Source organism: Leuciscus leuciscus (genome assembly GCF_965113295.1).
Source record: "Leuciscus leuciscus genome assembly, chromosome: 5".
NCBI lineage: Eukaryota > Metazoa > Chordata > Actinopteri > Cypriniformes > Leuciscidae > Leuciscus > Leuciscus leuciscus.
In genome coordinates this window covers 50,322,060-50,345,616 of record NC_138729.1, presented here as the reverse complement: position 1 = coordinate 50,345,616, position 23,557 = coordinate 50,322,060, and the positions used below count along the sequence as shown (strand labels likewise).

Below are 23,557 nucleotides of genomic sequence, written 5' to 3'. Positions count from 1 at the left end.
TTTATGGTTATCTCCTTTAAATGATCAGATTTGCAGACCTGCATCATTCAGTTTGGATGTCAGCGCTGATACAGCAAGACTCAAACTGTTCATCAAACTCTTCACTTCAGTGTGTGACAGACCTTGCTGGCGCTCTGTGAAAAAGAAGGAAACAAATTCTACTATTATAGTCAGAAATACACAGTTGTGTCCTGGTAGAAAAAAAATCTATTTAGATGAATCATATTCATGTTGTCAGCATTTTTTTTTTACACAACACCGTTTTCAACTAAAAACATACAACTTTTTATGCGTTTTGGCTGTTCATTTATACGACAACAGAGTTTTGGGTGCCCCAAAAACGCAAACTTTAAAAAGCTGTTTTCAAAGTGGACATTTTTTAAAACGGTCTCCTTGTAAACGTTAAACTGGGAAAACGATGACGTCATGCACATGCCTATTACATGTTTCAGACCTCTTACATCATCCGCTCTTTTTCCAGTTGACTGCCGCCATCTTGAGTACCTACCGAGTACTGTTTATGGTACTGACAAGCATTAACTAGCTAGCTTGCAACTATTTACAGCTTCGTACGGATACAGTAAATGGTTACAAAGACAACATTTCGCACCTCGACTGCCATGAAAAGAAACGCTATTTTAAAAAAAATTATATCGTTAGGGGTGTGATCCCCACGCGATACCTGATGCGTACTTCCAGCCTCTGTCCGCTGCTACCGAACTACCAATCCTGGCATTCCATGATATTATATGTTGATCCGACTATTTTAAGCGTGTATTTAAATGGTCCAGGGGCAGAACTTTTGCCAAGCGTGTCAGAGGTTCTGGGTTCTAATCCGCACACATATATATATTTTTTTTTTATCAAAACCGATTATGTTTATCAGTGGTTGTATATCAGGCAGGGACACGTTTGTGTGCAGTTTGTTTTGTAATTTCACCGGAACGAATAGAGAGTCTCTCCACATTGAAGCGCATGTCCGAGTGAAGACTGTGCGCGACCCATAAACAAACACAGTATCAGCACCACTGATCGCAGCGGCAACGAGCACTTTGATCACTTGATTTCAGAAACAACACATTTCAGCGCTAGATCGCCTCTTATTTAACAAACAAACAAAATGCATGCTCTGCTAGTTAACTGGAGATGTTATGTTTATTTGTATTGGTACATTCGTGCCGCGAGATGTTTCAAAAGTGGTGGGGACATGTCCCACCTGCAAATTACGGCGTCTTTTTTCGTACAAATCAATGTCACTTTTTCTAAACTTAAGGAGGACAAATATTTACGGCAAAGACTTGTACAGGATATGTACATGTTCAAATATGAGTATAAGTACAGTGCTTGTTAAAAAAGGATCTATGTTTAAGTTCTCACCTGTGATCTGAAGATCGGTGTTGACTGAAGTTTGATTGGAACTATGAATGTTCATCCAACGCTCCAGCACTGAGAATGTTCTTTGTTGATGAAAAACTGGGAACAAAAACAAACTTTTTTGTAATCTGCATAATGTAAAGCCTGTAAACATGCATACCACTATTTTGCATTACTCTCTTTTTAAAATGCAAATATTTTACAACGCAACACTTTCAAAGTACGATGTTAACCACTCACTGATGACAGAAGTCATGATGATGAAAATAATCATGCAGACTGTTCCTAGAAGAACAAAGATGCCAGTTTTCCAATTACAACCTGGAGAAAACAACACACCATAAGAAATAACATTTTACTTTATTTTATTTCTTTAAAGCAAGACAGCCTTCCTGTTCCTTAAACAGTAGCGAACAGCAACACCAAGGTCATGGGTTCAATTCCCAGGGAAAACGAGAACTGATAAAAATGTCTATCTTGAATGAAATGTGGATAAAAGCATCTGACAAATGCATAAATGTAAATGTGATGTGCAACATTATAAGGAAAGTATTTAACAAAACACTTCAGTCATGCCTGCATCCATTCAGTTTTTGTAAAATCTAAAAATTGTATAGTAGTTTTACAATGAATCATTATCATATGATTATCATTTTATATGATTATCACATTATCATTTTATCCACATTTCATTCAAGATAGACATTTTTATCAGTTCTTGTTTTCCCTGGGAATTGAACCTATGACCTTGGTGTTGCTGTTCGCTACATGTTCATGTACATTTAAATATGAATAATGAATCAATCAAATGCTATAGTAATTCCGTTTTGAATAGATTTTTTAAGGTTAATTTCTTTGTTAAGCATCATATAATGTATAACATAAATGCAAGAGATTATGAAGTGTAACCAGGCAACTACCTTGAACATGTTCTCTCATATAGCCTACAACACAAACACATCTTTCTGTATCAAATACAATTTAGTATCATAGCAAACCTTTGCTAAATGTCGTCTTCCGTTCATATTCTATGTCCATTTTCATGAATTCTTCAGAATTTTCAGTTTTCTGATAGACCATCATAGCTTTTGCAGTTACTTGCTTTCTAATCCAAAACACATTCACAACATCTCCCTTATTAATAGTCCCGTTCAAAACAGCCCCCGCAATGAGAGTGGAAAGGGGTATTTGTGTATAATAACACAGCACTTTTCGTTCCTCTTTCCAAAGAATATTGACCTGTAACATTAGCTAAATTACTAATTAAAATGCTTGCTCAGTGTTTTCAGCATCATTTTTCATTCAGGTTCACTGTTGTTTGTCTGCCTCGTTTAAACTTTCACCCTTTACCCTGAATTAGCATGGTCAAAATGAACATTTTGGTACAGAGAGACCTCTGGTTTTGATTAAATGGGGTTATTTATTTTTATTTACAAGTGCTTTTATCTATGGGAGATCATTTCTGCCACATAAGAAAATAAATCATGCTTTGGTAAATCTTAAATATGACAAAAAAATTAAGACATTCTAAGATAAAAAATAAAAAAATAAATAAAAACTATTATAGTTCGTTAAAATCGCAAGTTATGACATACTAAGTCATAATTAGGATATGAAAAGTTGGAAATTGACATGACAGTCATGATATGCTTATGTATGCGATTACAAACCTCGAAATTATGAAATACTAAATCGAAATTATGATAGGCCTATAAAAATTATTAGAAAAAATATAGAAATTATGAACTTCTAATGTTTTTTTTTTTTTCCATTATTTCGACATTTCATAATTTTGACTTAGTTTGTCATAATTATGATTTACCAAAGCATTTTTTTCTTATGTTGCTGAACTGGGCTTCCATATTTATCCATAAAGGAATGAGCTCAAGGGTGATGCTGAAGCTACTGCGCATGCGCATCATAGTCAACTCGATTTCTCCTCATGTTTTCCGTTTCAAGTGCAAAAAGAGAAAGATCGAAAGACACGGAAAAAAAGACCGAAAGACACGAAACATCTCAAAGCAGGTCGATAGTAGGTTTATGCAGATTGTCATTGAGGACGTTTTAATAATTATTATTAGAAGTCAGACACAAATCAGAAATATTATCTTACTATAATAGCCTATACTAGTGTCATCATCTTTGAATTAGATCACAGAATACTTCTGCTATAGAATAATGCTGCTAATAATACTATGTTAATGTATCGATGCCGTATGAGTTCATATTTGATGGTTACCGATTTAAATATCGATATTAGTGGAAAACGTTTAGCAAAGCAGTTTGTATTTGTATGCTGAAAAACGGCACTGTTTGGTCAATTTAGACTTCAGAGGTTTTTTAGATATAAAAAATTTAAAAGTGAAATTAGGGGGATCATTTGTTTAATTTATATACAATTTAAATATACAATTTAAAACACAGAACAGTTGTTTTAATAAATAATGTATGCCTAATTTATTGTATAAAATTATACATTTAATCAATAACTGTATTCCCAATACAACATGGCCTTGAATGCTTTATATTAAACGCACTATATTTTACAATTATTAAGGGCACAGAGCTGGTTTCACAGACAGGGTTTATAGTCCAGTCATTTTATGAAAAAAGGTTGAACAAATTGCAACAGAAGCAAACTCAACTGATTTTGTATCCTCAATATGTCCTGAGTAAGGGAAAAAAAAGCCCCGAAGAATCCCATTAGGGGAAAGTTTCAAAAAAGACCCAAATACAGTATAGCCTATTCATACGCCTATTCATACGCCTATTCATACGCCTATTCATACGCCTATTCATTCTTTTTCTCACGTGAATAGGGTAACAAATTTAACCTTTAGATATCACAATGAAAATTACTGAGTTGATTACTTACATCTAATTACGTACGTGCTAATTTGCATAAATACCACAACAGATCTAAACATTGAGTATAGCCAGGTGAACATGTCTTGTTGAATCTTGTTGACACATAACAGTAAAATACTTAATGTTAAGGTCTGAATGGGACCCATTTAGGCTACCCATGAGCATTAATACATAGAGGCAGGAAGAAGTACTTTAAACCAGCCTTTATTATTTATTAATGCAGAGATGGGGTCTGGGTCTGTGGGACTGTTTCTGGGGATTCACTTTTTATTTTGCCTACCTTTTGTCTTCTGCATTCTCCTTACCATTGTCTCCTGTTCTTCCCTCAGACTCGTCCCCCAGAAACAGTCCCACGGACCCAGCCCCAAACCCAATCTCTTAAAAATGAATAAAGGCTGGTTTCTAAAGTACTTCTTCCTGCCTCTATGTATTAATGCTCATGGGTAGCCTAAATGGGTCCCATTCAGACCTTAACATTAAGTATTTAACTGTTATATGTCAACAAGATTCAACAAGACATTTTCACCTGGCTTTACCCAATGTTTAGACCTGGTGTGTTATTTATGCAAATTAGCACGTACGTAATTAGATTATGCACCGTTTGTCCATGTTAACAAACAATTTCCAAAAACTTGTAATACATTTTTTGTTTGTCTTGATGTAAGTAATCCACTCAGTCATTTTCATGGTGATATCTAAAGGTTAAAATTTTTACCCTATTCACGTGAGAAAAAGAATGAATAGGCTCATGAATAGGCTATATTTGGGTATTTTTTTAAACTTTCCCCTGATGGGATTCTTCTGGGCTTTTTTTTCCTTACTCAGGACATATTGAGTATACAAAATCAGTTGAGTTTGCTTCTGTTGCAATTTGTTCACGGTTGACCCCCATTTTGACTTAAAATGACTGGACTATTAGATTAAGCCAGGATTAGGCCTTAGTTCAATTAGGACATTTAGCTTTTATAAATGTGCCTTGAAAAAAAAACAATACTGGTGTGAATCTTGAGACAAAACAATGGCACTGAGATATTTTAAGATATATCAGTGCAAGTTGCTTTCAGTTAAAACAGCTCAAACATGCATTTTAGTCTGGGATTTATAGACTTAAGTCTTTCTGGACCACATTACAGTGCTAAACTTAGTGTGAAATAATGCAGTGTTCGAAGAACGTTACGGCTTGATTCTTAGCAACCGAGAGCCAATCACGTGGCTGTCACTGCAAATAGGCAAATAAGAATATTAACCCAGGGTTTATGAATGTACAGTGTGAAACGTTAATGAATATAACTCAGTTATCAGCAGTTTAAGAATGACCCAGGGTTATCTGTTTCATGTGTGAAAAGCCCATCTGAGAATAATCCCCAAAAAATTATACATAGAAATACTGTTAAGAGAATATATCTTATTGTTTGAGGAGTTTGATATGTAAGACAAAAAATAAATAATACATTGCACAAGTGAGCTGTTTAGTGGTGCATCAGCTTTTTGTTTTCCCGTTGCAAAATAGGTTTTCGATGAAGTTACCAAATCTGAAACCTATATGTCAGGCTTAATGCAATTTCCACAAGCAAACTACCCTGGAAATCCAGAGTTCTTGCGAGAGCACAAGTTGAATTTGCTCAGCGAGTTACTCTGGTGTCGAGTAATGATGCTCATTAAATATGCCCCACTATCTGAGCTGCACCAATCACATCGGGCTATCTGATATAGGCGAGATGACGACAGGGCTATGACGTCGAAGTCATTAGTAAACATTGCAAGATGGCTATGGATGAACACCATTTGTTTGAAACGGCTTTGGCCGCTACAATGAACGAGTTAGACTTTTTCTCTAAAAGAGGAAAAGAAGACGCCGCTCGAATAGTTCCTTTGCAAGAAGGGCGTTTTTGCTGTTTTGCCGACCGGATACGGTAAGAGTCTAATCTACCAGTTAGCTCCGCTGGTAGCTAAGCGATAACTTTTTGTGATTGGTCATAGTGTTATCCAATTGCGTGCAGTGAGATTTTCAAATGCATGCTTGGTGCCGCCCTTCGAGCTAGCCGAGTTTCATTAGTCGACGCCAGACCATTAATCTTTTAGATTTAGGTCTGGATTTCCAGGCTACAAGCAAACACTTTTTGTTCAGAAAATCAGTAAATTCAGCAGATTTAAAGGATTAGTTCACCCCAAAATGAAAATTTCCTAATAATTTACTCACCCCAATGCCATCCAAGATATCCATGTCTTTCTTTCCTCAGTGGGAGAGAAATTATGTGTTTTTGAGGAAAACATTTCTGGATTTTTCTTCTAACAATGGACTTCATTGGTTACCATCGTTTTTAAGTCCAAATCAATGCAGTTTCAAAAGTCTTTGAAGTGTTTAAACGGGCTGTACGCGATCACAGCTGAAGAAGAGGTTGTTATCTAGCGAAACGATAGGTCATTTAAAAAAACAAAAAGATAATTTATAGACTTTTTACCTTCAATAGTTCGGATTGAGCTGATCAACAAACGGACAGGGAACGTTTCATCACGTTGAAAGGTCACGCCGGCGGAAGTACCGCCCCACTGTTTACAATGCGACCGAACGTAGGAGGATAGTTCAAATAGTATTGTTTGCTATTATATATATATAGTAATAGTATTCAGTGAATATGAATATGAATAGTATATGAATAACATTCTGATGAATATGAATAGTTGTTCAAATAGTATTGCCGGCGCCGGCGTGACCTTTCAACGTGATGACGTAGTTCCATGTCCGTCTGTTGATCAGCTTAATCCGAACTATTGAAGGTAAAAAGTCTATAAGGGACTGTTCGTTTTTTATTTAAGGGGCCACCGGAGGAGTTTTGAGATCTGTTGTCAAAAAAGACATGACCCTCCCTTCGCCAGCAATACATTTTTCTATGACCCTCCAAAATGTTTGTGAAAAAAGGCATAACCCTCCCCGATAATTTATTGATTAGCCTACTTCTGTACTGCGCTTGGCAAAGATGTTCAGATAGCCATTGTTTTTGTTTTTTGGTTTTTTAAACCATAAACTCTTGCTTTCTCATCTTACTATGGCTGTAACGATAGACCAAACCTACGATTCGGTTCGTATCACGATTTTTGATTTTAGATTTGAAAAAAATCATGTTTTCGGTGCTGATGTTTGTGACTCGTTCAACATGTGGGTGGGGCTGCCAATAAAGCATCTAAAAGCTGTCACAAAGAACCGGCAAAAGTAATGATTATTAATATGTCAAATATAGCAAGGAAACATTTTAATTGTTTATTAATAAACAAGTGTTTTCTGTGTCGACTGCAAAGATGAAGTTGACGATGCGTCGCGATCTTCTCAGAACGCACCAGAGAGAAATGCACATTTCATAAGCAGAAAGCAGTCTGTTTTCCTTCGTTTTGAATTGTTCTGTTTAAAAGTAGACATTTCAAGCTTTCTATATATTTCTCAGGTCTGTGAGGCAAGTAGCATAGGCTACCCTACGCTGAGTTTCGGTTCATTTATGAGACAATAGAGTCCAGTTCACTCGCCCGCACCTCCGTGATTATCTATTTTCTACTATATTTACTTCTTATTTATTAAATCCAGATGAAACATTGATTAAAATTAAGATACAATTAATAAAAAAAACGAAATTCACTTTAAAGAAAGGCTTTGTGCTTTCTGTTTGAGGTCTCTGTGAAATTTTTAAAGTCGCTTTCAGAGCAGTCATGTCCGTAATGGAGAACTGTCACGCCGTAACATTTTTATTTATTTATTTATTTATTTACATAAATGCGAACACGAAAAATAAAATAAAAATAATATTTTATGTTCTGTGGAGGCTGATCTTTATTCATCCGGTGGGTATATATCTTTTGGTTTGCACAGTGTAATTTATAGAAGAATTACTAAAACATCATTTTGCCACCTAAAAGTAAAAGATTTTTTTGTGTCACGTCATGTCACATGTGTATTTCCCTCATATTAAATATAAAATTTAATGTGTAGACCGATATTTTTCTAACGTCTTGACTCCTTTCTTTTTCTAATGTCTTGACTCCAAAATATTGGTATTAAATGCATTTTCTGAGAATTTATATTTCAAGTTTTGACTGCAAATGTTACGTCTATAACACTGGAATCGCCCAATTTTAACGAATTTATCCTCAACTAGTTTTTGTGGTGTAGGTCTACGTATTTTATTACGGGTGTAGCCCGTCTGCTTCGACGTGTTGTGCGTTCAGAGATTGTTGTTCAGAGATTGTTGTGTGTTCAGAGATTGTTGTGTGTTCAGAGATTGTTGTGCGTTCAGAGATTGTTGTGCGTTCAGAGATTGTTGTGTGTTGTTCAGAGATTGTTGTGCGTTCAGAGATTGTTGTGTGTTGTTCAGAGATTGTTGTGTGTTCAGAGATTGTTGTGCGTTCAGAGATTGTTGTGTGTTCAGAGATTGTTGTGTGTTGTTCAGAGATTGTTGTGCGTTCAGAGATTGTTGTGTGTTCAGAGATTGTTGTGCGTTCAGAGATTGTTGTGTGTTCAGAGATTGTTGTGTGTTGTTCAGAGATTGTTGTGTGTTCAGAGATTGTTGTGCGTTCAGAGATTGTTGTGCGTTCAGAGATTGTTGTGTGTTCAGAGATTGTTGTGCGTTCAGAGATTGTTGTGTGTTCAGAGATTGTTGTGTGTTGTTCAGAGATTGTTGTGTGTTCAGAGATTGTTGTGTGTTCAGAGATTGTTGTGCGTTCAGAGATTGTTGTGTGTTCAGAGATTGTTGTGCGTTCAGAGATTGTTGTGTGTTCAGAGATTGTTGTGTGTTCAGAGATTGTTGTGTGTTGTTCAGAGATTGTTGTGTGTTCAGAGATTGTTGTGCGTTCAGAGATTGTTGTGTGTTCAGAGATTGTTGTGTGTTGTTCAGAGATTGTTGTGTGTTCAGAGATTGTTGTGCGTTCAGAGATTGTTGTGTGTTCAGAGATTGTTGTGTGTTGTTCAGAGATTGTTGTGCATTCAGAGATTGTTGTGTGTTCAGAGATTGTTGTGTGTTCAGAGATTGTCGTGTGTTCAGAGATTGTTGTGCGTTCAGAGATTGTTGTGTGTTCAGAGATTGTTGTGTGTTCAGAGATTGTTGTGTGTTCAGAGATTGTTGTGTGTTGTTCAGAGATTGTTGTGCGTTCAGAGATTGTTGTGTGTTCAGAGATTGTTGTGTGTTGTTCAGAGATTGTTGTGTGTTCAGAGATTTTTGTGCGTTCAGAGATTGTTGTGTGTTCAGAGATTGTTGTGTGTTGTTCAGAGATTGTTGTGCATTCAGAGATTGTTGTGTGTTCAGAGATTGTTGTGTGTTCAGAGATTGTCGTGTGTTCAGAGATTGTTGTGCGTTCAGAGATTGTTGTGTGTTCAGAGATTGTTGTGTGTTGTTCAGAGATTGTTGTGCGTTCAGAGATTGTTGTGTGTTGTTCAGAGATTGTTGTGCGTTCAGAGATTGTTGTGCGTTCAGAGATTGTTGTGTGTGTTCAGAGATTGTGTGTTCAGAGATTGTTGTGTGTTCAGAGATGGTTGTGTGTTCAGAGATTGTTGAGTGTTCAGAGATTGTTGTGCGTTCAGAGATTGTTGAGTGTTCAGAGATTGTTGTGCGTTCAGAGATTGTTGTGTGTTCAGAGATTGTTGTGCGTTCAGAGATTGTTGAGTGTTCAGAGATTGTTGAGTGTTCAGAGATTGTTGTGCGTTCAGAGATTGTTGTGTGTTCAGAGATTGTTGTGCGTTCAGAGATTGTTGTGTGTTCAGAGATTGTTGTGCGTTCAGAGATTGTTGTGTGTTCAGAGATTGTTGAGTGTTCAGAGATTGTTGTGCGTTCAGAGATTGTTGTGCGTTCAGAGATTGTTGTGTGTGTTCAGAGATTGTTGTGCATTCAGAGATTGTTGTGTGTGTTCAGAGATTGTTGAGTGTTCAGAGATTGTTGTGCGTTCAGAGATTGTTGTGCGTTCAGAGATTGTTGTGTGTTCAGAGATTGTTGTGTGTGTTCAGAGATTGTTGTGCATTCAGAGATTGTTGTGTGTGTTCAGAGATTGTTGAGTGTTCAGAGATTGTTGTGCGTTCAGAGATTGTTGTGCGTTCAGAGATTGTTGAGTGTTCAGAGATTGTTGTGCGTTCAGAGATTGTTGTGTGTTCAGAGATTGTTGTGCGTTCAGAGATTGTTGTGTGTTCAGAGATTGTTGTGCGTTCAGAGATTGTTGTGTGTTCAGAGATTGTTGAGTGTTCAGAGATTGTTGTGCGTTCAGAGATTGTTGTGTGTTCAGAGATTGTTGTGCGTTCAGAGATTGTTGTGTGTTCAGAGATTGTTGTGCGTTCAGAGATTGTTGTGTGTTCAGAGATTGTTGAGTGTTCAGAGATTGTTGTGCGTTCAGAGATTGTTGTGCATTCAGAAAATCACAGAAAATATCGATATCATTTTTTTTTTCATTATCGCACACCCCTACCTATATGATATTATGCCGTATAGTGATGCTCCGATTGATCGGCCGCCGATCATGATCGGCCGATATTGGCAAAAAATAGCTTGATCGGCAACCCCCAAAAGCGCAGATCAAAAAAGCCGATCACGTGACGTAAATAACTCGCGCAACTTTTCCGCATGCGCGGCAACACAACAGCAGAGCAGAGCTTGCTTAACAGTGGCAAAATGAGTTCTCCTATGACGGCAATTCAATGGCAATTATAAACGAGCGCACAACTGATGCTGGCGCGCGCGGTAAATGACATTCGCGAGAGGATAACAGATCTACACGCGAGGAAACGGGAACTCGCGAGCTCATTCAAACCCTGCGAGGGCGCATGACATCTCCTCTGCCCTCGCGCGCGCGCATGATCATTCCCAGCACTCTCGCGCTTGATCTCCTCTCGCCTGCTGATTTTGCTCGCTCGAACACTTTTATTTTTGGCAGTCGAGGGGCGGGACTTACTGTTTTAATAACCTCAAATGTCATTGTCATTATTTAATTTTTTGGATCTGATGTAGTTAGTTCCTCAACTACATCCATTGTAGTCTGCCTGACCCCTCTTTGTTTTGAAAAATTATACTGTGCCTTATTTGGAAAAGGTGGCCTACAGTAGCCTTATGTTATCTTGTTTTCTAACTACAATTAAATAAATATTGGTGGTTCTTCAAGATTTTCTTGACTCTAGCATATTTCCATTCTGTGATCGGCAGTGATCGGCAATAGGGGTGCACCGATCCGATATTAGGATCGGATATCGGCCGCGATACTGACAAAATAGCTGGATCGGGGATCGGAAAAAATAACAGATCCACGGGCCGATCCATTTTTTTTTTATTTTTTTTTTTGTCGTCGCAGCAGAACCTACGTCATTCGTCAGCTTCACGTGTGTCGCATGCTAGAAGCAACATGGAGCGAGCCAGAGGCCGTTTCTCAATACCAAGTACGCAAACTTCGGACTTGCGTCCTTGGTAGTTCGGACTTGCCAAGTTTGACTCAGGAGAACGAACTCCCGAGGACGAGAGGACGCGAGTCCGGTTATTCTGCAAATGGAACAGCAGCGTTCTTGATCGCGTCACTCAGCTCGCTCTGGCTACTCCGGTCATCTCTTTATGTATGTTTTAGCCAACAATAAAACGAAATATGTTATAAAACACCACTCTGCCTCTTTTCATTAAAAAAATATCTTAAACATATTAATGGCCACATAAATGTGGTTCAGGCAAACGCGTACATTGATCATCTTTACTGCATATATTTATAACAACACGAAATATAAAACACAACCCTGCTTCTTTTTGTTTTCATTTTTTTAAATATGAAACATATTGATCATTAAAACTGACATTTAAATTTGCCATTGCTGATTAAGTGAGCATTCACAGGTCATGTTTGTGATGGTGGTGTGACACTGCACTACATGTTTACAATGTTTGGTTATTATTATTTGTATGTGTGATCAAGTTGTTGTTCGACCAACTTTTTATTTGTTTATTCTCAGGTTCAGCTGCTATGTTGCATTTTAAATTCCTGTTTGCAGGACTTTGCACTTTATATTTTTTACATGTTTACAATGTTTGGTTACTGTTTGATTACTATTGTATGTTCAACCAATGCACTGTTTTGTTTCTTGTGGCTACATTTTATTTATTTTAATTTAAGAGTTTGATTACAATATATTTTAGATTTGAATGCACAATTGTTTTTTTTAAATAAGAATTCAACACATTACATACATCTGTTATTTTGTCTTAGTTATGTTTAGTTAGTAAAGTCTGGTGCCTTTAGTCTCTTCAAGGAAGGTATAAGGTGGAAGGTATACAGTTTATTATTAATTCAACAATAGTATCGGATCGGTATCGGGTATCAACAGATACACAAAGCCCAGGCATCGGTATCGGTATCGGGACTGAAAAAGTCGGATCGGTGCACCCCTAATCGGCAATCGGCAGATCATGATTTTGGTGATCGGTAATCGGTGATCGGCCCCAAAAATGCTGATCGGAGCATCACAAATGCCGTACCCACATTGGACCTGCGAGATCATTCGGTGCACGACTCTCACAGTGCATTATGGGTATTCTAGCCATTGAGCGTACATCAGTTGTACACTCATTATTGCGGTGCATTGTGGGATCGAATGAGTGCACTAGATCAGTGGTTCCCAAACCTGTCCTGAAGGCACCCCAACACTGCATGTTTTCTTTGTCTCCCTAATCAAACACACCTGATTCAACTCATCAGCTCATTATCACATGGGTTAATGAGCTGATGAGTTGAATCAGGTGTGTTTGATTAGGGAGACAGAAAATGTGCAGTGTTGGGGTGCCTTCAGGACAAGTTTGGGAACCACTGCACTAGATAACGTCCACTATGATTTCGCATACAACTACAAATGGCTGTCCTTTAAAATAGTGCCCTATTTAAGGGATTGGGGGCGATTTCGGGCACAGCCTATCTCTACATGCCTAAATGCATTGATTTGCTGCCATGTGATTGGTAAAATAGATATTTGCAAAAACGAGCAGTTGAACAGGTGTACCTAATAAAGTGGCTGTTGAGTGTATATAAAGTTTGTTTGGTTTGTTGTGTTACTCTCCCTGAAGAAGGCCTGTGCCGAAATAAGTGCAAGGACCATCCATTGGCCCAACGACGGAATCCAACGGCCTGGCGAAGGTTTAATGCGTGTATGTCTTTTCAGCGCTCCAGTGAAGTTCACTTAATTTATTGGAATTTAGTTGTAGTATTACTTCAGCACTCTGCGTAATCTGACTCCTATTTCAAATGATAATCAAATTTAGATCGTGTTTCTGATTAGAAAATAATCATAAATATTGATTATGAATTCATTTAGATCTTTGATTATTCTCGGCATCTCATAATTTCAAATATTCGTTCATTACGGACCTAGTGTCACTTTGAGACGTCACGTCGCGAATGTGCGCTCACAATCACAAACTAGCCAGTCCTGAAATAGTCAGAGGGTGCAGTGCAACTATTTTACCCTATGCGGCCACTCACTGCAGACCCATAGGTGTAATTTTTTTATAATAGTTGCAGCATACAACATGCTAAGTCAGGGAATAGTCTGAAATCAGAAGGTCTTCCTAAGATGTGCCCCATGCTCCATTCAAAGTGCCTTCAGTTTGATCTATCCTGGACAAGATTTGCGGAAACACCAGACTGCACTTTTAATCTACTAAAATGAATGATTTCTGAAACTTCAGAATAAATCAAGATGTAACATTTATTTTTCAGTTAAAAATGTATCATGCCAATTACAGAAGTAAATGATTAAAAGCCAATTCAGAGAAATACATGACATAATTTACTCACCTATGTCTAGAGGCTGTTTACACCAGGCCACTTCATGCGTTTTCTCAGATCGGATTCCAATCTGATTTATCAAAACGATTCCATTTACACCTGGTTACACACATTTTTTTTTTTTTTTTTTTCTGATATAAATCCGATCTTCAATTCCCGCTATATGCAGATTTAATGGAGTGCACGTCACCGAAAGCAACGAGATACATTATTTTATTGATCATTAGCTAAAATTTCTGAATCAAAGCCCGCAATAAGAGAAAGCGGAAACAGCCCTGGTAAGATCATTTCGTTTCTTTACATTTAATGAAGATGATTGTGTGTTAAGCGTCTGCGACTTACTTTCACTTTGATCTGCGATAGTTTGCACGTTGATGCAGCTTCTCATCTGCGGCGAGTGTGTTGCAGTAGCGTCGTCATATCTGACTAAAACATGACATATAGCCTATAACACGCTCTCGCATGTTTATTTTTTAATAAACCATATTCAACAACATATAAAAATGAAATAATCGTTAGAGTAAAGCCGCAGCCATCATTACCAAGCGCGAACCATTGACAGTGAATGAAACGAAGCGAACTTAGCTTGCAGGCTGTAGTGTGATGCGTTAACCAATGGTGTAAACATAATCATAGATGACGCGGGTTTTTATTTAAAAGAAAGAACGTAGCTTATGTTTGTATGTAGATCTAGGCAATTTATATTCACAATACTTAATAACTAATATTATTTTATTGCATTTGTATTAGTTGTTTTAAGAGTTAAAAAAAAATCGGTCGGTCTAAACGCAAGTTTACAACCGGCAAGTCGGTCGGACTAAAAGGAAAAAAATAATAATAATTGGGTCGGTACTAAATTGACAGGGTCGGTCGGGTTACGGCAAACAAGAATATTTTTAAGGATGGCCTAAGTGAGGAGAGCAAAATAAAGTAAACTGACATATTATACCCCAAAATTCTTCATATTCGTTATAACAATTTTGACCAAAAATGATTCAGACACTTAAGTCTTGCTTAAGTGTTTTTTCTTTAATTGCTAATGCTCTTTTTACACAAAATGAAGCATTGCTTGGTTATTGGTTGAGCTAAATTGGTATTATCGAATTGTGTAGTTAAATTTAACAGCTGACAGATATTCAACATAATTCATTTGTGAGACAGTCTAACAGAAGGATGGACAAAACCAGTGAAATATCAACTGATTTGATAACTCTGAGTTCTTGTCATATTTCATTACCATTTTCTAAACTATAGCAAATAAACTGATAATTTGAGAAATGTTGAAGGTGTCTACATAAATTTAGGTTTGACTGTATATAGGACAGTATCATTTCCTTCACTATATCACAGCTATTTTCAGGTTCAGTATTGCACTTTCCATATGTTAGATCGTGATTCAGTTTTAAAGTGACAGTAGCCTAATATACTTGCTGCTGTCTGTGTCCCAAAGTTAATCAAAAGACAAAAGGAAAAATGAATAACTGCTCCTCAGTGGGTTTAATAGGATTAATCTATATTTAATTTATATAGTGAAAACTATACAGTGTTGTTTTACATGTGATTAGCCTACTTTTTGTTGATAAAAATGTATACTATATTTATACTTTATATTTATTTCACAGGAAAGCTATATTTAAGTAGCCTGGTAATACCAGACTCTGCTACTTCACTTTGCTTCGTATACAGAGTCTGGAAGGGCATAATAAGAGAAGTGTTTTCTCTCTCGCGGGGGGGCGCTTGTCTGAAGTTTCAAATCATTGGTTACCCGTAATCCAATCACATAACGTTTGGTTATGGCGTGTGTTATGCGCATGCTCAGCCGCATCTAACTTCCACTGTAAACACATGTATGATGCAAAAACTAAACCATCGAGCGAAATACCGGAGTGAACATGGCTGTGAATGACTTTTGGAGATTATGTGAAGTAAATCTACGCATCCACGGTACAATCAGCGTCTACGTCACGGCTCTCAGCCCGCCCTCTGTTCGTTGATTGGCCGGCTGTTTTCAGGCCGGTGGAAAACTGAAAGATAGGTCGCTATCTCAGACTGACTACAGGAGCGAAATGAAATTAGCGGAAGTAGGAAGTCTGACGTAGTCAGGCTAATATTTAAGTTAAGCTGGTCCTAATCACCTCTAAGGGTTAGGTTACCCTAACCCTAACCCTAAGAGAAGGAATGGAATATGTTTCACATGTTGCTTGCCATTAAAAAATGGGTTGTGAATTCATAATATTCTCTTAATTTTAACATCAATTGTTATTAAGAATATAAATAACCCCCATAGGTCTGTTTGAAGCTTTCTATTTATCATGTAAGGCACGGCAAGTTTATTTATAGAGCACATTTCATACACTATGGCAATTCAAAGTGCTTTGCATAGAAAGGAATAAAAATGATCACAAAATAAAAGCAAAGAAAATTAAAACAGTTATTCAAAATTCAATCAAAAATCAATTCAAAGTGCTTTGCATAGAAAATAAGCACAAAATAAAAGCAAGGGAAATTAAAACAGTTATAAAAGGAATGAATTAGAGTAAAATGAATTAAAGTAGTAAAAACATGATACATAGAATAAACTTCTCATCTGGCAAAACACCGGTGTATCTTATTTTGCATCTTTCAATTTCCACAATTAAGTGGTTTATGTTTCTCTCTTACCCAATTCTACCTAATTCTATTCTAACTGATACTCCCATGATTTTCCCGTGATCTGCCCCAAAAACCCAGAAGATAGCACCCTGAAAAGTTATGATAAAATCTTGGTTGCAAACTTCTTCTGAACCTCATCCTTACTTTGGTCTTCGTCACTGTTGGACTTCGTCCTGTACACCGTTTGATCAGCACACATGCAACAAGTGTCATTATACTGAAGCAAAAGCAATGGAAGATTACTGCTTCACAGCATTGTCCTGTGACACTAAAAATCTCTTAACTTGTGAACACTAATATCTCTGGAAACCACACAATCATAAGATTAAACAACAACAGCAAGCATTCCGAGTATGGAAGTAAAATAATGCAAAATGTTCTTGAAACAAAAAAGCCTGTTGAATTGCACTACTTGTAAAAATATGCATTGTAACCATGCTTGCATTTTAATGCATTGTATTTTTTTTGCATTTTGAATATTTTGGAAGTTAAATATGAAAGGTGAATATGGATTATTGAATTTTTAATAATGAAAATGTGTTTGAAATGTTTTTAATTGAAATATTCACAGCTTAAATATTCAACCATGTTGAATTTCAGCCCATAAAAATGCAAGCATGGTTAATGCAATGCCTATTTTTTTCCAAGTAGTGCAATTCAACAGGCTTTTTTGTTTCAAAAACATTTGGCATTATTTTACTTCCATATCCGAGAGCAAGGAAATGTAATAAAAATGAATAAACGATTATATGATTAAATGGAATAATTAAATGATTATGATTAAAGGATTATAAATGAATAAAGAAAAAATAAAACAACAAATGAATGGTCGCTCTCTTGAAGCAACATACAAACAGGTTGCAATTAAGAATCCTTAGATCCTTTACATATGAATTTCAATTTGACGGAGCAGTGGTTGTCATTAATATTCGCATTTCTTGTTATATGTGCACAGTCCTCTCCTCCCTCATACGGATGTCCTTGCCACTCATCCGGCTGCCCAGGTCCCCAGTGTCTGTAACCAAAGCCCAAAAAAATGCATATAGAAAACCTTTTTTTTGTAATTTAATCCCATGTCCATGACCTACAACAACTATTTAAATGTCTGAAAGGTTGTTTAATCAAGTTGCATGTACTTAACAATCAAACTCTTAAAGTTCATTATCTTGAATTGATTGCTTCCTATCCTACTTTTGTTTACAAAGGCCAATAATTGAGGGGAATCATTTTAAGATATCATGTGGAAGCTGTGGATAATGGACATAATGGAAAATGAATTCGATATGGAAAACTGTGACTGCATAATTCAACTCACACTTTGTCCATGGTGCAATTAGTGTCATCCGCCCATCTCCACTGGCCTGTGGTCTGATCCGTTAGACCGATCCAGTATTCAAATGGTTTGGCCAAATGGGTAATAAATTCCTAGGAGGAGAGATAAAAAAAAAAAAAAAATACTGAAAGGCAGAATAAAAGGTATTAACCCTTGCATGCACAGACACCCAGTGATTTGGTATTTCCTGTATACACACAATGGTTACATGACGTAACAACCCTGTTTTTTCTGTAGGCATAAAGGTTACAATGAAAACCACCTAAGTTTTCCTTATAAAATTGTCATTTTTATAGTTGTAGCGATAGGGATGCTCATAATTAACTGGTTAAGAAAGAGCAAGAATTTTGACCGGTTAATACAATCGGTTTAACGGTTTAAAAAGTAATGCAAGTAATTTTTAAAGTAATTTTTCAAGACATTTTGAAAACGTTAAACATATAAAATGTTGCTTTTAAGAGAAAAACAGGTTGTGTATATGTCACTTTTTTTTTTTAAATAAATGTATTATTATAACATTAATGTAAAATACGGGTAAATAAAGCGAAATCAAAAAAAAAAAAAAACACTATAAACATATCTATAGGCTATTTTAGTTCTCCTAACGCCACAACAAATCCTTTAAATGTTATAATATATTCAGAACGGAACAAGAATGAAAAATAAAAGTAGCTTTACAAACGTCAAGACAAAACAAAATCATTTATTTTATTTATTTATTTAACAGGGACCATACAGTCAAACATAGTTACAAAACAAAGCCTGTAACTGATGCACAGCATATAGAGTTTATAGCTAATTTAAAGCGAAAACAGAAACCTGCGTTGGGCCAACGTAAGCCTACCTCTCTCATTTGGCACGATGTTTCCATATTTGCGATGTATATGGATGCTAAACTATAACTTGTTATATAAACTAGGCTTTGTACTTCACACACGTTCCAATATCCATGTAAAACATCATCCTTCACATGCTCAGAAATGCTCACGCTGAACGGCATAGATTTTACACTACAGACTATTTAACTTAAGCAGTGTAGCTTTTTATGTTTGGTTGACTGTATTAATTTTGATAATGAACAGGCTGCGATGTCAAGCTAGCAATGCTAGAACTGATATGTTGTGTGTGAGGCGGGATCACTTGAGTTTTATAACAGTGGAAACAACTTAAAGTACTCTGTCATATATGGTCATACAGATACGAGTAAGACATGATTAGAAAACTGTAAAGGGTTTACTTTTATTTGTGCACACTCACAATAAAAGCAAAAAACTTTTGTAAAACAAACAGGATGCCAATTTCTGCCATCTCGGTTTCCTTTCTGTGAACTTGTTTTTGCAGCCTGTCACAAAAATGAACTGAAACTCAGCATATAGCCTACTAATCACACAGTTTTGTTACTCTGTTAATTATTTAAAGGTGCAGTGTGTGATTTTTTAGCGTCATCTAGTGGTGAGGTTGCGTATCGCACCCTACAGAGGTTACGCTGGCCGACAGGAAGTGATGTGGTTGCCTGAGACAGCAGAGAGTAGCTAGTTAAGCAATGAGGTTTCTTTACAAAGATAAATTAAGAAATTATATTTAGTTAATTATTTTTATTGATTTTTTAATTATTATTGTTACTTGTTCATCATTGTGTCAGTGTTTTATTCGCTGACGTTAGCAAGCTTCTTTGCACGAAGAACAACATAGTGACGAAACGCGTTTGTCCCTTTAGGGCCACTGTAGAAACATGTCAATGTAAGGAGATAGAAAGATAGAAATGCTCATTCTAAGGTATAATAAAAACATAACGGTTCATTATGTAAGGTCTTTATACACCACTGAAAACATAGTTATGTATATGATATTGCATTTCTGTCAACAGATTCTCTTAAATATCACACATTGCACCTTTAAGTGAATTATATATGTTGCGTATTTATTCCTTTTATATATATATATATTGTTTTTGTTGATAGAAGCACTACTGGTTTATGATGTGACGATGTTTGTATCCTCATGTTCTGTTGTTTATGCTGTTACTTGCACATGCAAAACTAAACCCCTGAAAAACAAATGTTGGTATTTTTAATGGATCACAGACACTAATGAATTCTAATCTTGTCGTTTAATGATTAATGATCAGTTAATGAGCTTCGGTTGTCGGTTAGGATTAGAAAAACTCCCAATGAACATCCCTAGTTGTAGTCACTGCGAACACATGACCTCCGATCCGCTACTTAAAACACCATAAAAAATGGAAACATTCCTACTTTAAATTATAAAGCAATATGAGAGGTAATAAAAAAAGGTGTTTTCTCACAGTGGCCACTATCCCTGAAAGGGTTAAGGAAAAGTGTGTGTGTGTGTGTGTTTCTGGTACTCACCCACTCCTTCTCAAAGCCTTCTTCTAATTTTAAGAGTAACGCGCCTTCCTCTTCGCAGTAATCTTTTGCTTGGGTCCAGTTCATTGAGTGACCAGAGAACAGGTAACAGCTGTTTCTGAATGGGATCCACTCAAGTCCACTACAGCCTGATGTGAGTGAGCCTATGTACGAGGACAAAACTAAATTAACACTTTAGTTCCCAGACAAAACCATTCTGTCATCATTTACTCCACCTCTCTCTGAGACACTCGGTTAGTCAACTCCTCTCGTGATTCAATCAAGAAAGTCATTAATGGTTTTATCACACAACAGCATTTGCATTGCCTATAAACTCCCTATAAACCCTGGGCATGACAAGTTTTCTCTGTGGGGAGGAGGTTTAAAGCTACACTGTGTAGGATTTTCTCCCATCTAGCGGTGAAATTGTTTATGACTACCAACTGAATATTACTTTCTAGCCCCTCCCATTCCGAGGGCGTTTTAACTCCTACGGTGGCCGTATTACTTCAAATCTGCCGGCAGTCGCGAGTAATCTCCCCCTCGCATTCGTCACGGTGCCACTGAGTGTAAAAACACGAAAGGCAAAGCTTGAATTTCCAGGTATGTCCCTCTTTGTCTAATGTATTTTCAAGATGGAGGCGCAACATGGCTGCCGCCATAGATATCATATAAAGGCTAGATGTCTCGTCCGCGCTGCTGGCCAATGGAGGTCGACGTCCGCACACGGCGGCCATCTTACCACAGGGTGCTCGCTCACTCGTAACATGGTGCATGTACTTTTAAATAACCATAACTTGCTCAATTTTCTACCGATTTTCAAACGGTTTGATTTGTTATAAACATCAGAGATGTAGTTATGATACTGCATACATATGAATAATTATAACAATGGACTTCCATATGAAAGAATTATAGCCACTTTAATAACGTTGGTAAGAAACCAAACTGTTTGTAAATCCGTCAAGATTTCAGCGAGATAAGAGGATTTGTGTGCGTGCTGATCACACACCTTAATTCACAGCTTCCCTGTGGCAAGATGGCCGCCGGTGATGCCGGAAGTGACTCCGCCTTAAGACATCTAGCCTTTATATGGATATCTATGGCTGCCGCCATTCGAGCGACTCGCTCGTATGTATTCTAAATGGCAGATTCTACGCTTACGAGAATACTTGATTAATTGGTAGAAGTGATTACTCATTAATGAGAACGTATAATTTTGAAAGAACAAAGTGTTTTTTTGCTAAGAATCAACTTAAAATATTACACAGTGTAGCTTTAATTAATATTTCACAAATAATCACACAGCAAATCTCTTTCTGTTTTTCATCTCATGCAGATTAAAGAAATGTAATCCTGCTCAGAATGTCTGTGATTATTGTATATAACATTTTTTGCACCATTACAGATTTAGAGGGTTTTTTGGCAACAAAAAACCCCCAAAAAACAGAAACTACATAAGCACAATATTACACCTTAAATTTAGAGTTTACTCACTGGTTAATGATATTTTATAAGACGAAGCTTGAACTAATGATGTCAGTTCCTCCACTGTATTCTTCATGTCCTTCAGAGAGCTTGCCATCTCCACTTTAGCCGGAGACAAAAGCCAAACAGAACAATATATCAGCCCGATTACCTCTAATATAAGAAAAGCACAATTCTGAAGAACGTGATATTTCATGAATACAGTTAGAATTTCTAAAATTACTTTGTGCATGGTGAAAAATCACAGATGACATCATACGGTCATGTGTTAGGCCAAACCTAACAGCTGATACTGCCGAACCCAAACTGTTCATCAAATCCTTTTGCCGATCTGTAGGAGAAAGAAATAGAAATATACAGCTTGCCTTAGATATGAGGATTATTCAAAGCTGAATGTACGTCTAACACTCACCCAGCTTTTGCTGGTTCTCCTCTTGTTTGGATGCGAGTGAATTCAGTGACGAGCCGAGATCAGTCATCAAGGTCTCAATATTAGACAACTTCTTTTCATGCATTTCTTTTGGAGAGTAAGAGGGACAAATGATCAGTAAATAATCAATGATTTTATGCACGTATTAAATCTTAGACTCTTTACAGTGTCAAAGAGAAGAGATGTTTAACAGTCATGCCCTGCTGAGACACTTAAATCATGCAGAAATTCATTGCATTAAAGATTTCACCCCAAACAGACATTAGTAAGGGAGGACATTTTTGTTTAAACTTTGTTCTAAAAAGATTTTTTTTTTAAATCATGAATTATCATTGTGATACTTCTGTTTTCTTTTATTTATTATCCATAAATGGCCTAATATAACAAAATATAACATCAGAGTTACGGCAGTCAAGACACTAACCTTTGGTCATTGTGTTAATTGATCCAGACATGTTCAAAGATGAACTCAGACTGGATACTAAGTTCTGCAGCTCAGAAACCTTCTTTTCTAGGTCATTACCTGTCAAAAAAAAAAAAAAAAAATTGTTAATTAAAAGTCCATTATCAAAACTGATCCGTGATGATGATGATGATGATGATGAAGTTCTCACCTGAGGTCTGAAACTCAGATTTGACTGAGGTTAGATCAGAAGTATGGCTGTTAATCCAACTCTCCAGCATTGAGAACTTTCTTTCTTGATGCGAAACTTCAAACCAAAATAAACAGACAAACTTTTTCAGCTTCTCTGCAAATATTTTACATATTCATATGCTAATTCAAATAGCTCAGAGCAAAGCAGTTCAGTTCATATCACAACATTAAAGTCCATGTTCACAGTATTTGTCACACTAAAAACACAAAGATGTTGCAGTCCGTATCCACACCAGTGATAAACGAAAGCAGTCTAGTAGCAAAACACTAAAGACAGTATTTCATTAATAACTCACAGATGACAGAAGTCATGATGATGAAAATAATCATGCAGACTGTTCCTAGAAGCACAAGGATGCCAGTTTGTCTGTGATTTGAGCGACCTGCAGAAAACAGACAAAATTTATATTGATAATATCACATATACAATGTCGAAATGTAATATTTTAATTTTGCAATGCCATGTTTTAATTATTTTTGCATTTTTCCACACATTTTGAGATATTATTCATGTCTGTAGCAAAATGGTGCCGGAACAAGTGACATACCCAAGTTTATACTTAGAAGTTTGTTTAAATCATCATAGTACGAGAAGTAATAATATATATATA

At 36.6% G+C, this 23,557-nt stretch overlaps 1 protein-coding gene across 2 annotated transcripts in view; it reads right to left on the bottom strand.

Annotated features, from left to right (window-relative positions):
- asgr1c.1 (asialoglycoprotein receptor 1c, tandem duplicate 1) overlaps nucleotides 1-23,557 on the bottom strand; it is a 95,366-nt gene that overhangs the window by 71,399 nt on the left and 410 nt on the right. Inside the window, exons 2-10 of one of the 2 annotated variants that reach the window (XM_082171274.1) lie at nucleotides 23,243-23,329; nucleotides 22,906-23,001; nucleotides 22,716-22,814; nucleotides 22,274-22,378; nucleotides 22,085-22,192; nucleotides 21,871-21,963; nucleotides 20,377-20,537; nucleotides 17,990-18,099; nucleotides 16,136-17,689 (exon numbers count right to left, since the gene is read on the bottom strand). In XM_082171274.1, the coding sequence (XP_082027400.1) occupies nucleotides 17,539-17,689; nucleotides 17,990-18,099; nucleotides 20,377-20,537; nucleotides 21,871-21,963; nucleotides 22,085-22,192; nucleotides 22,274-22,378; nucleotides 22,716-22,814; nucleotides 22,906-23,001; nucleotides 23,243-23,329 (1,010 nt within the window). In that variant the 3' untranslated portion in view covers nucleotides 16,136-17,538. Of the gene's footprint in view, nucleotides 1-38; nucleotides 135-1,377; nucleotides 1,474-16,135; nucleotides 17,690-17,989; nucleotides 18,100-20,376; nucleotides 20,538-21,870; nucleotides 21,964-22,084; nucleotides 22,193-22,273; nucleotides 22,379-22,715; nucleotides 22,815-22,905; nucleotides 23,002-23,242; nucleotides 23,330-23,557 lie in introns of those variants that run through there. The other variant, XM_082171270.1, reaches the window with a different exon arrangement.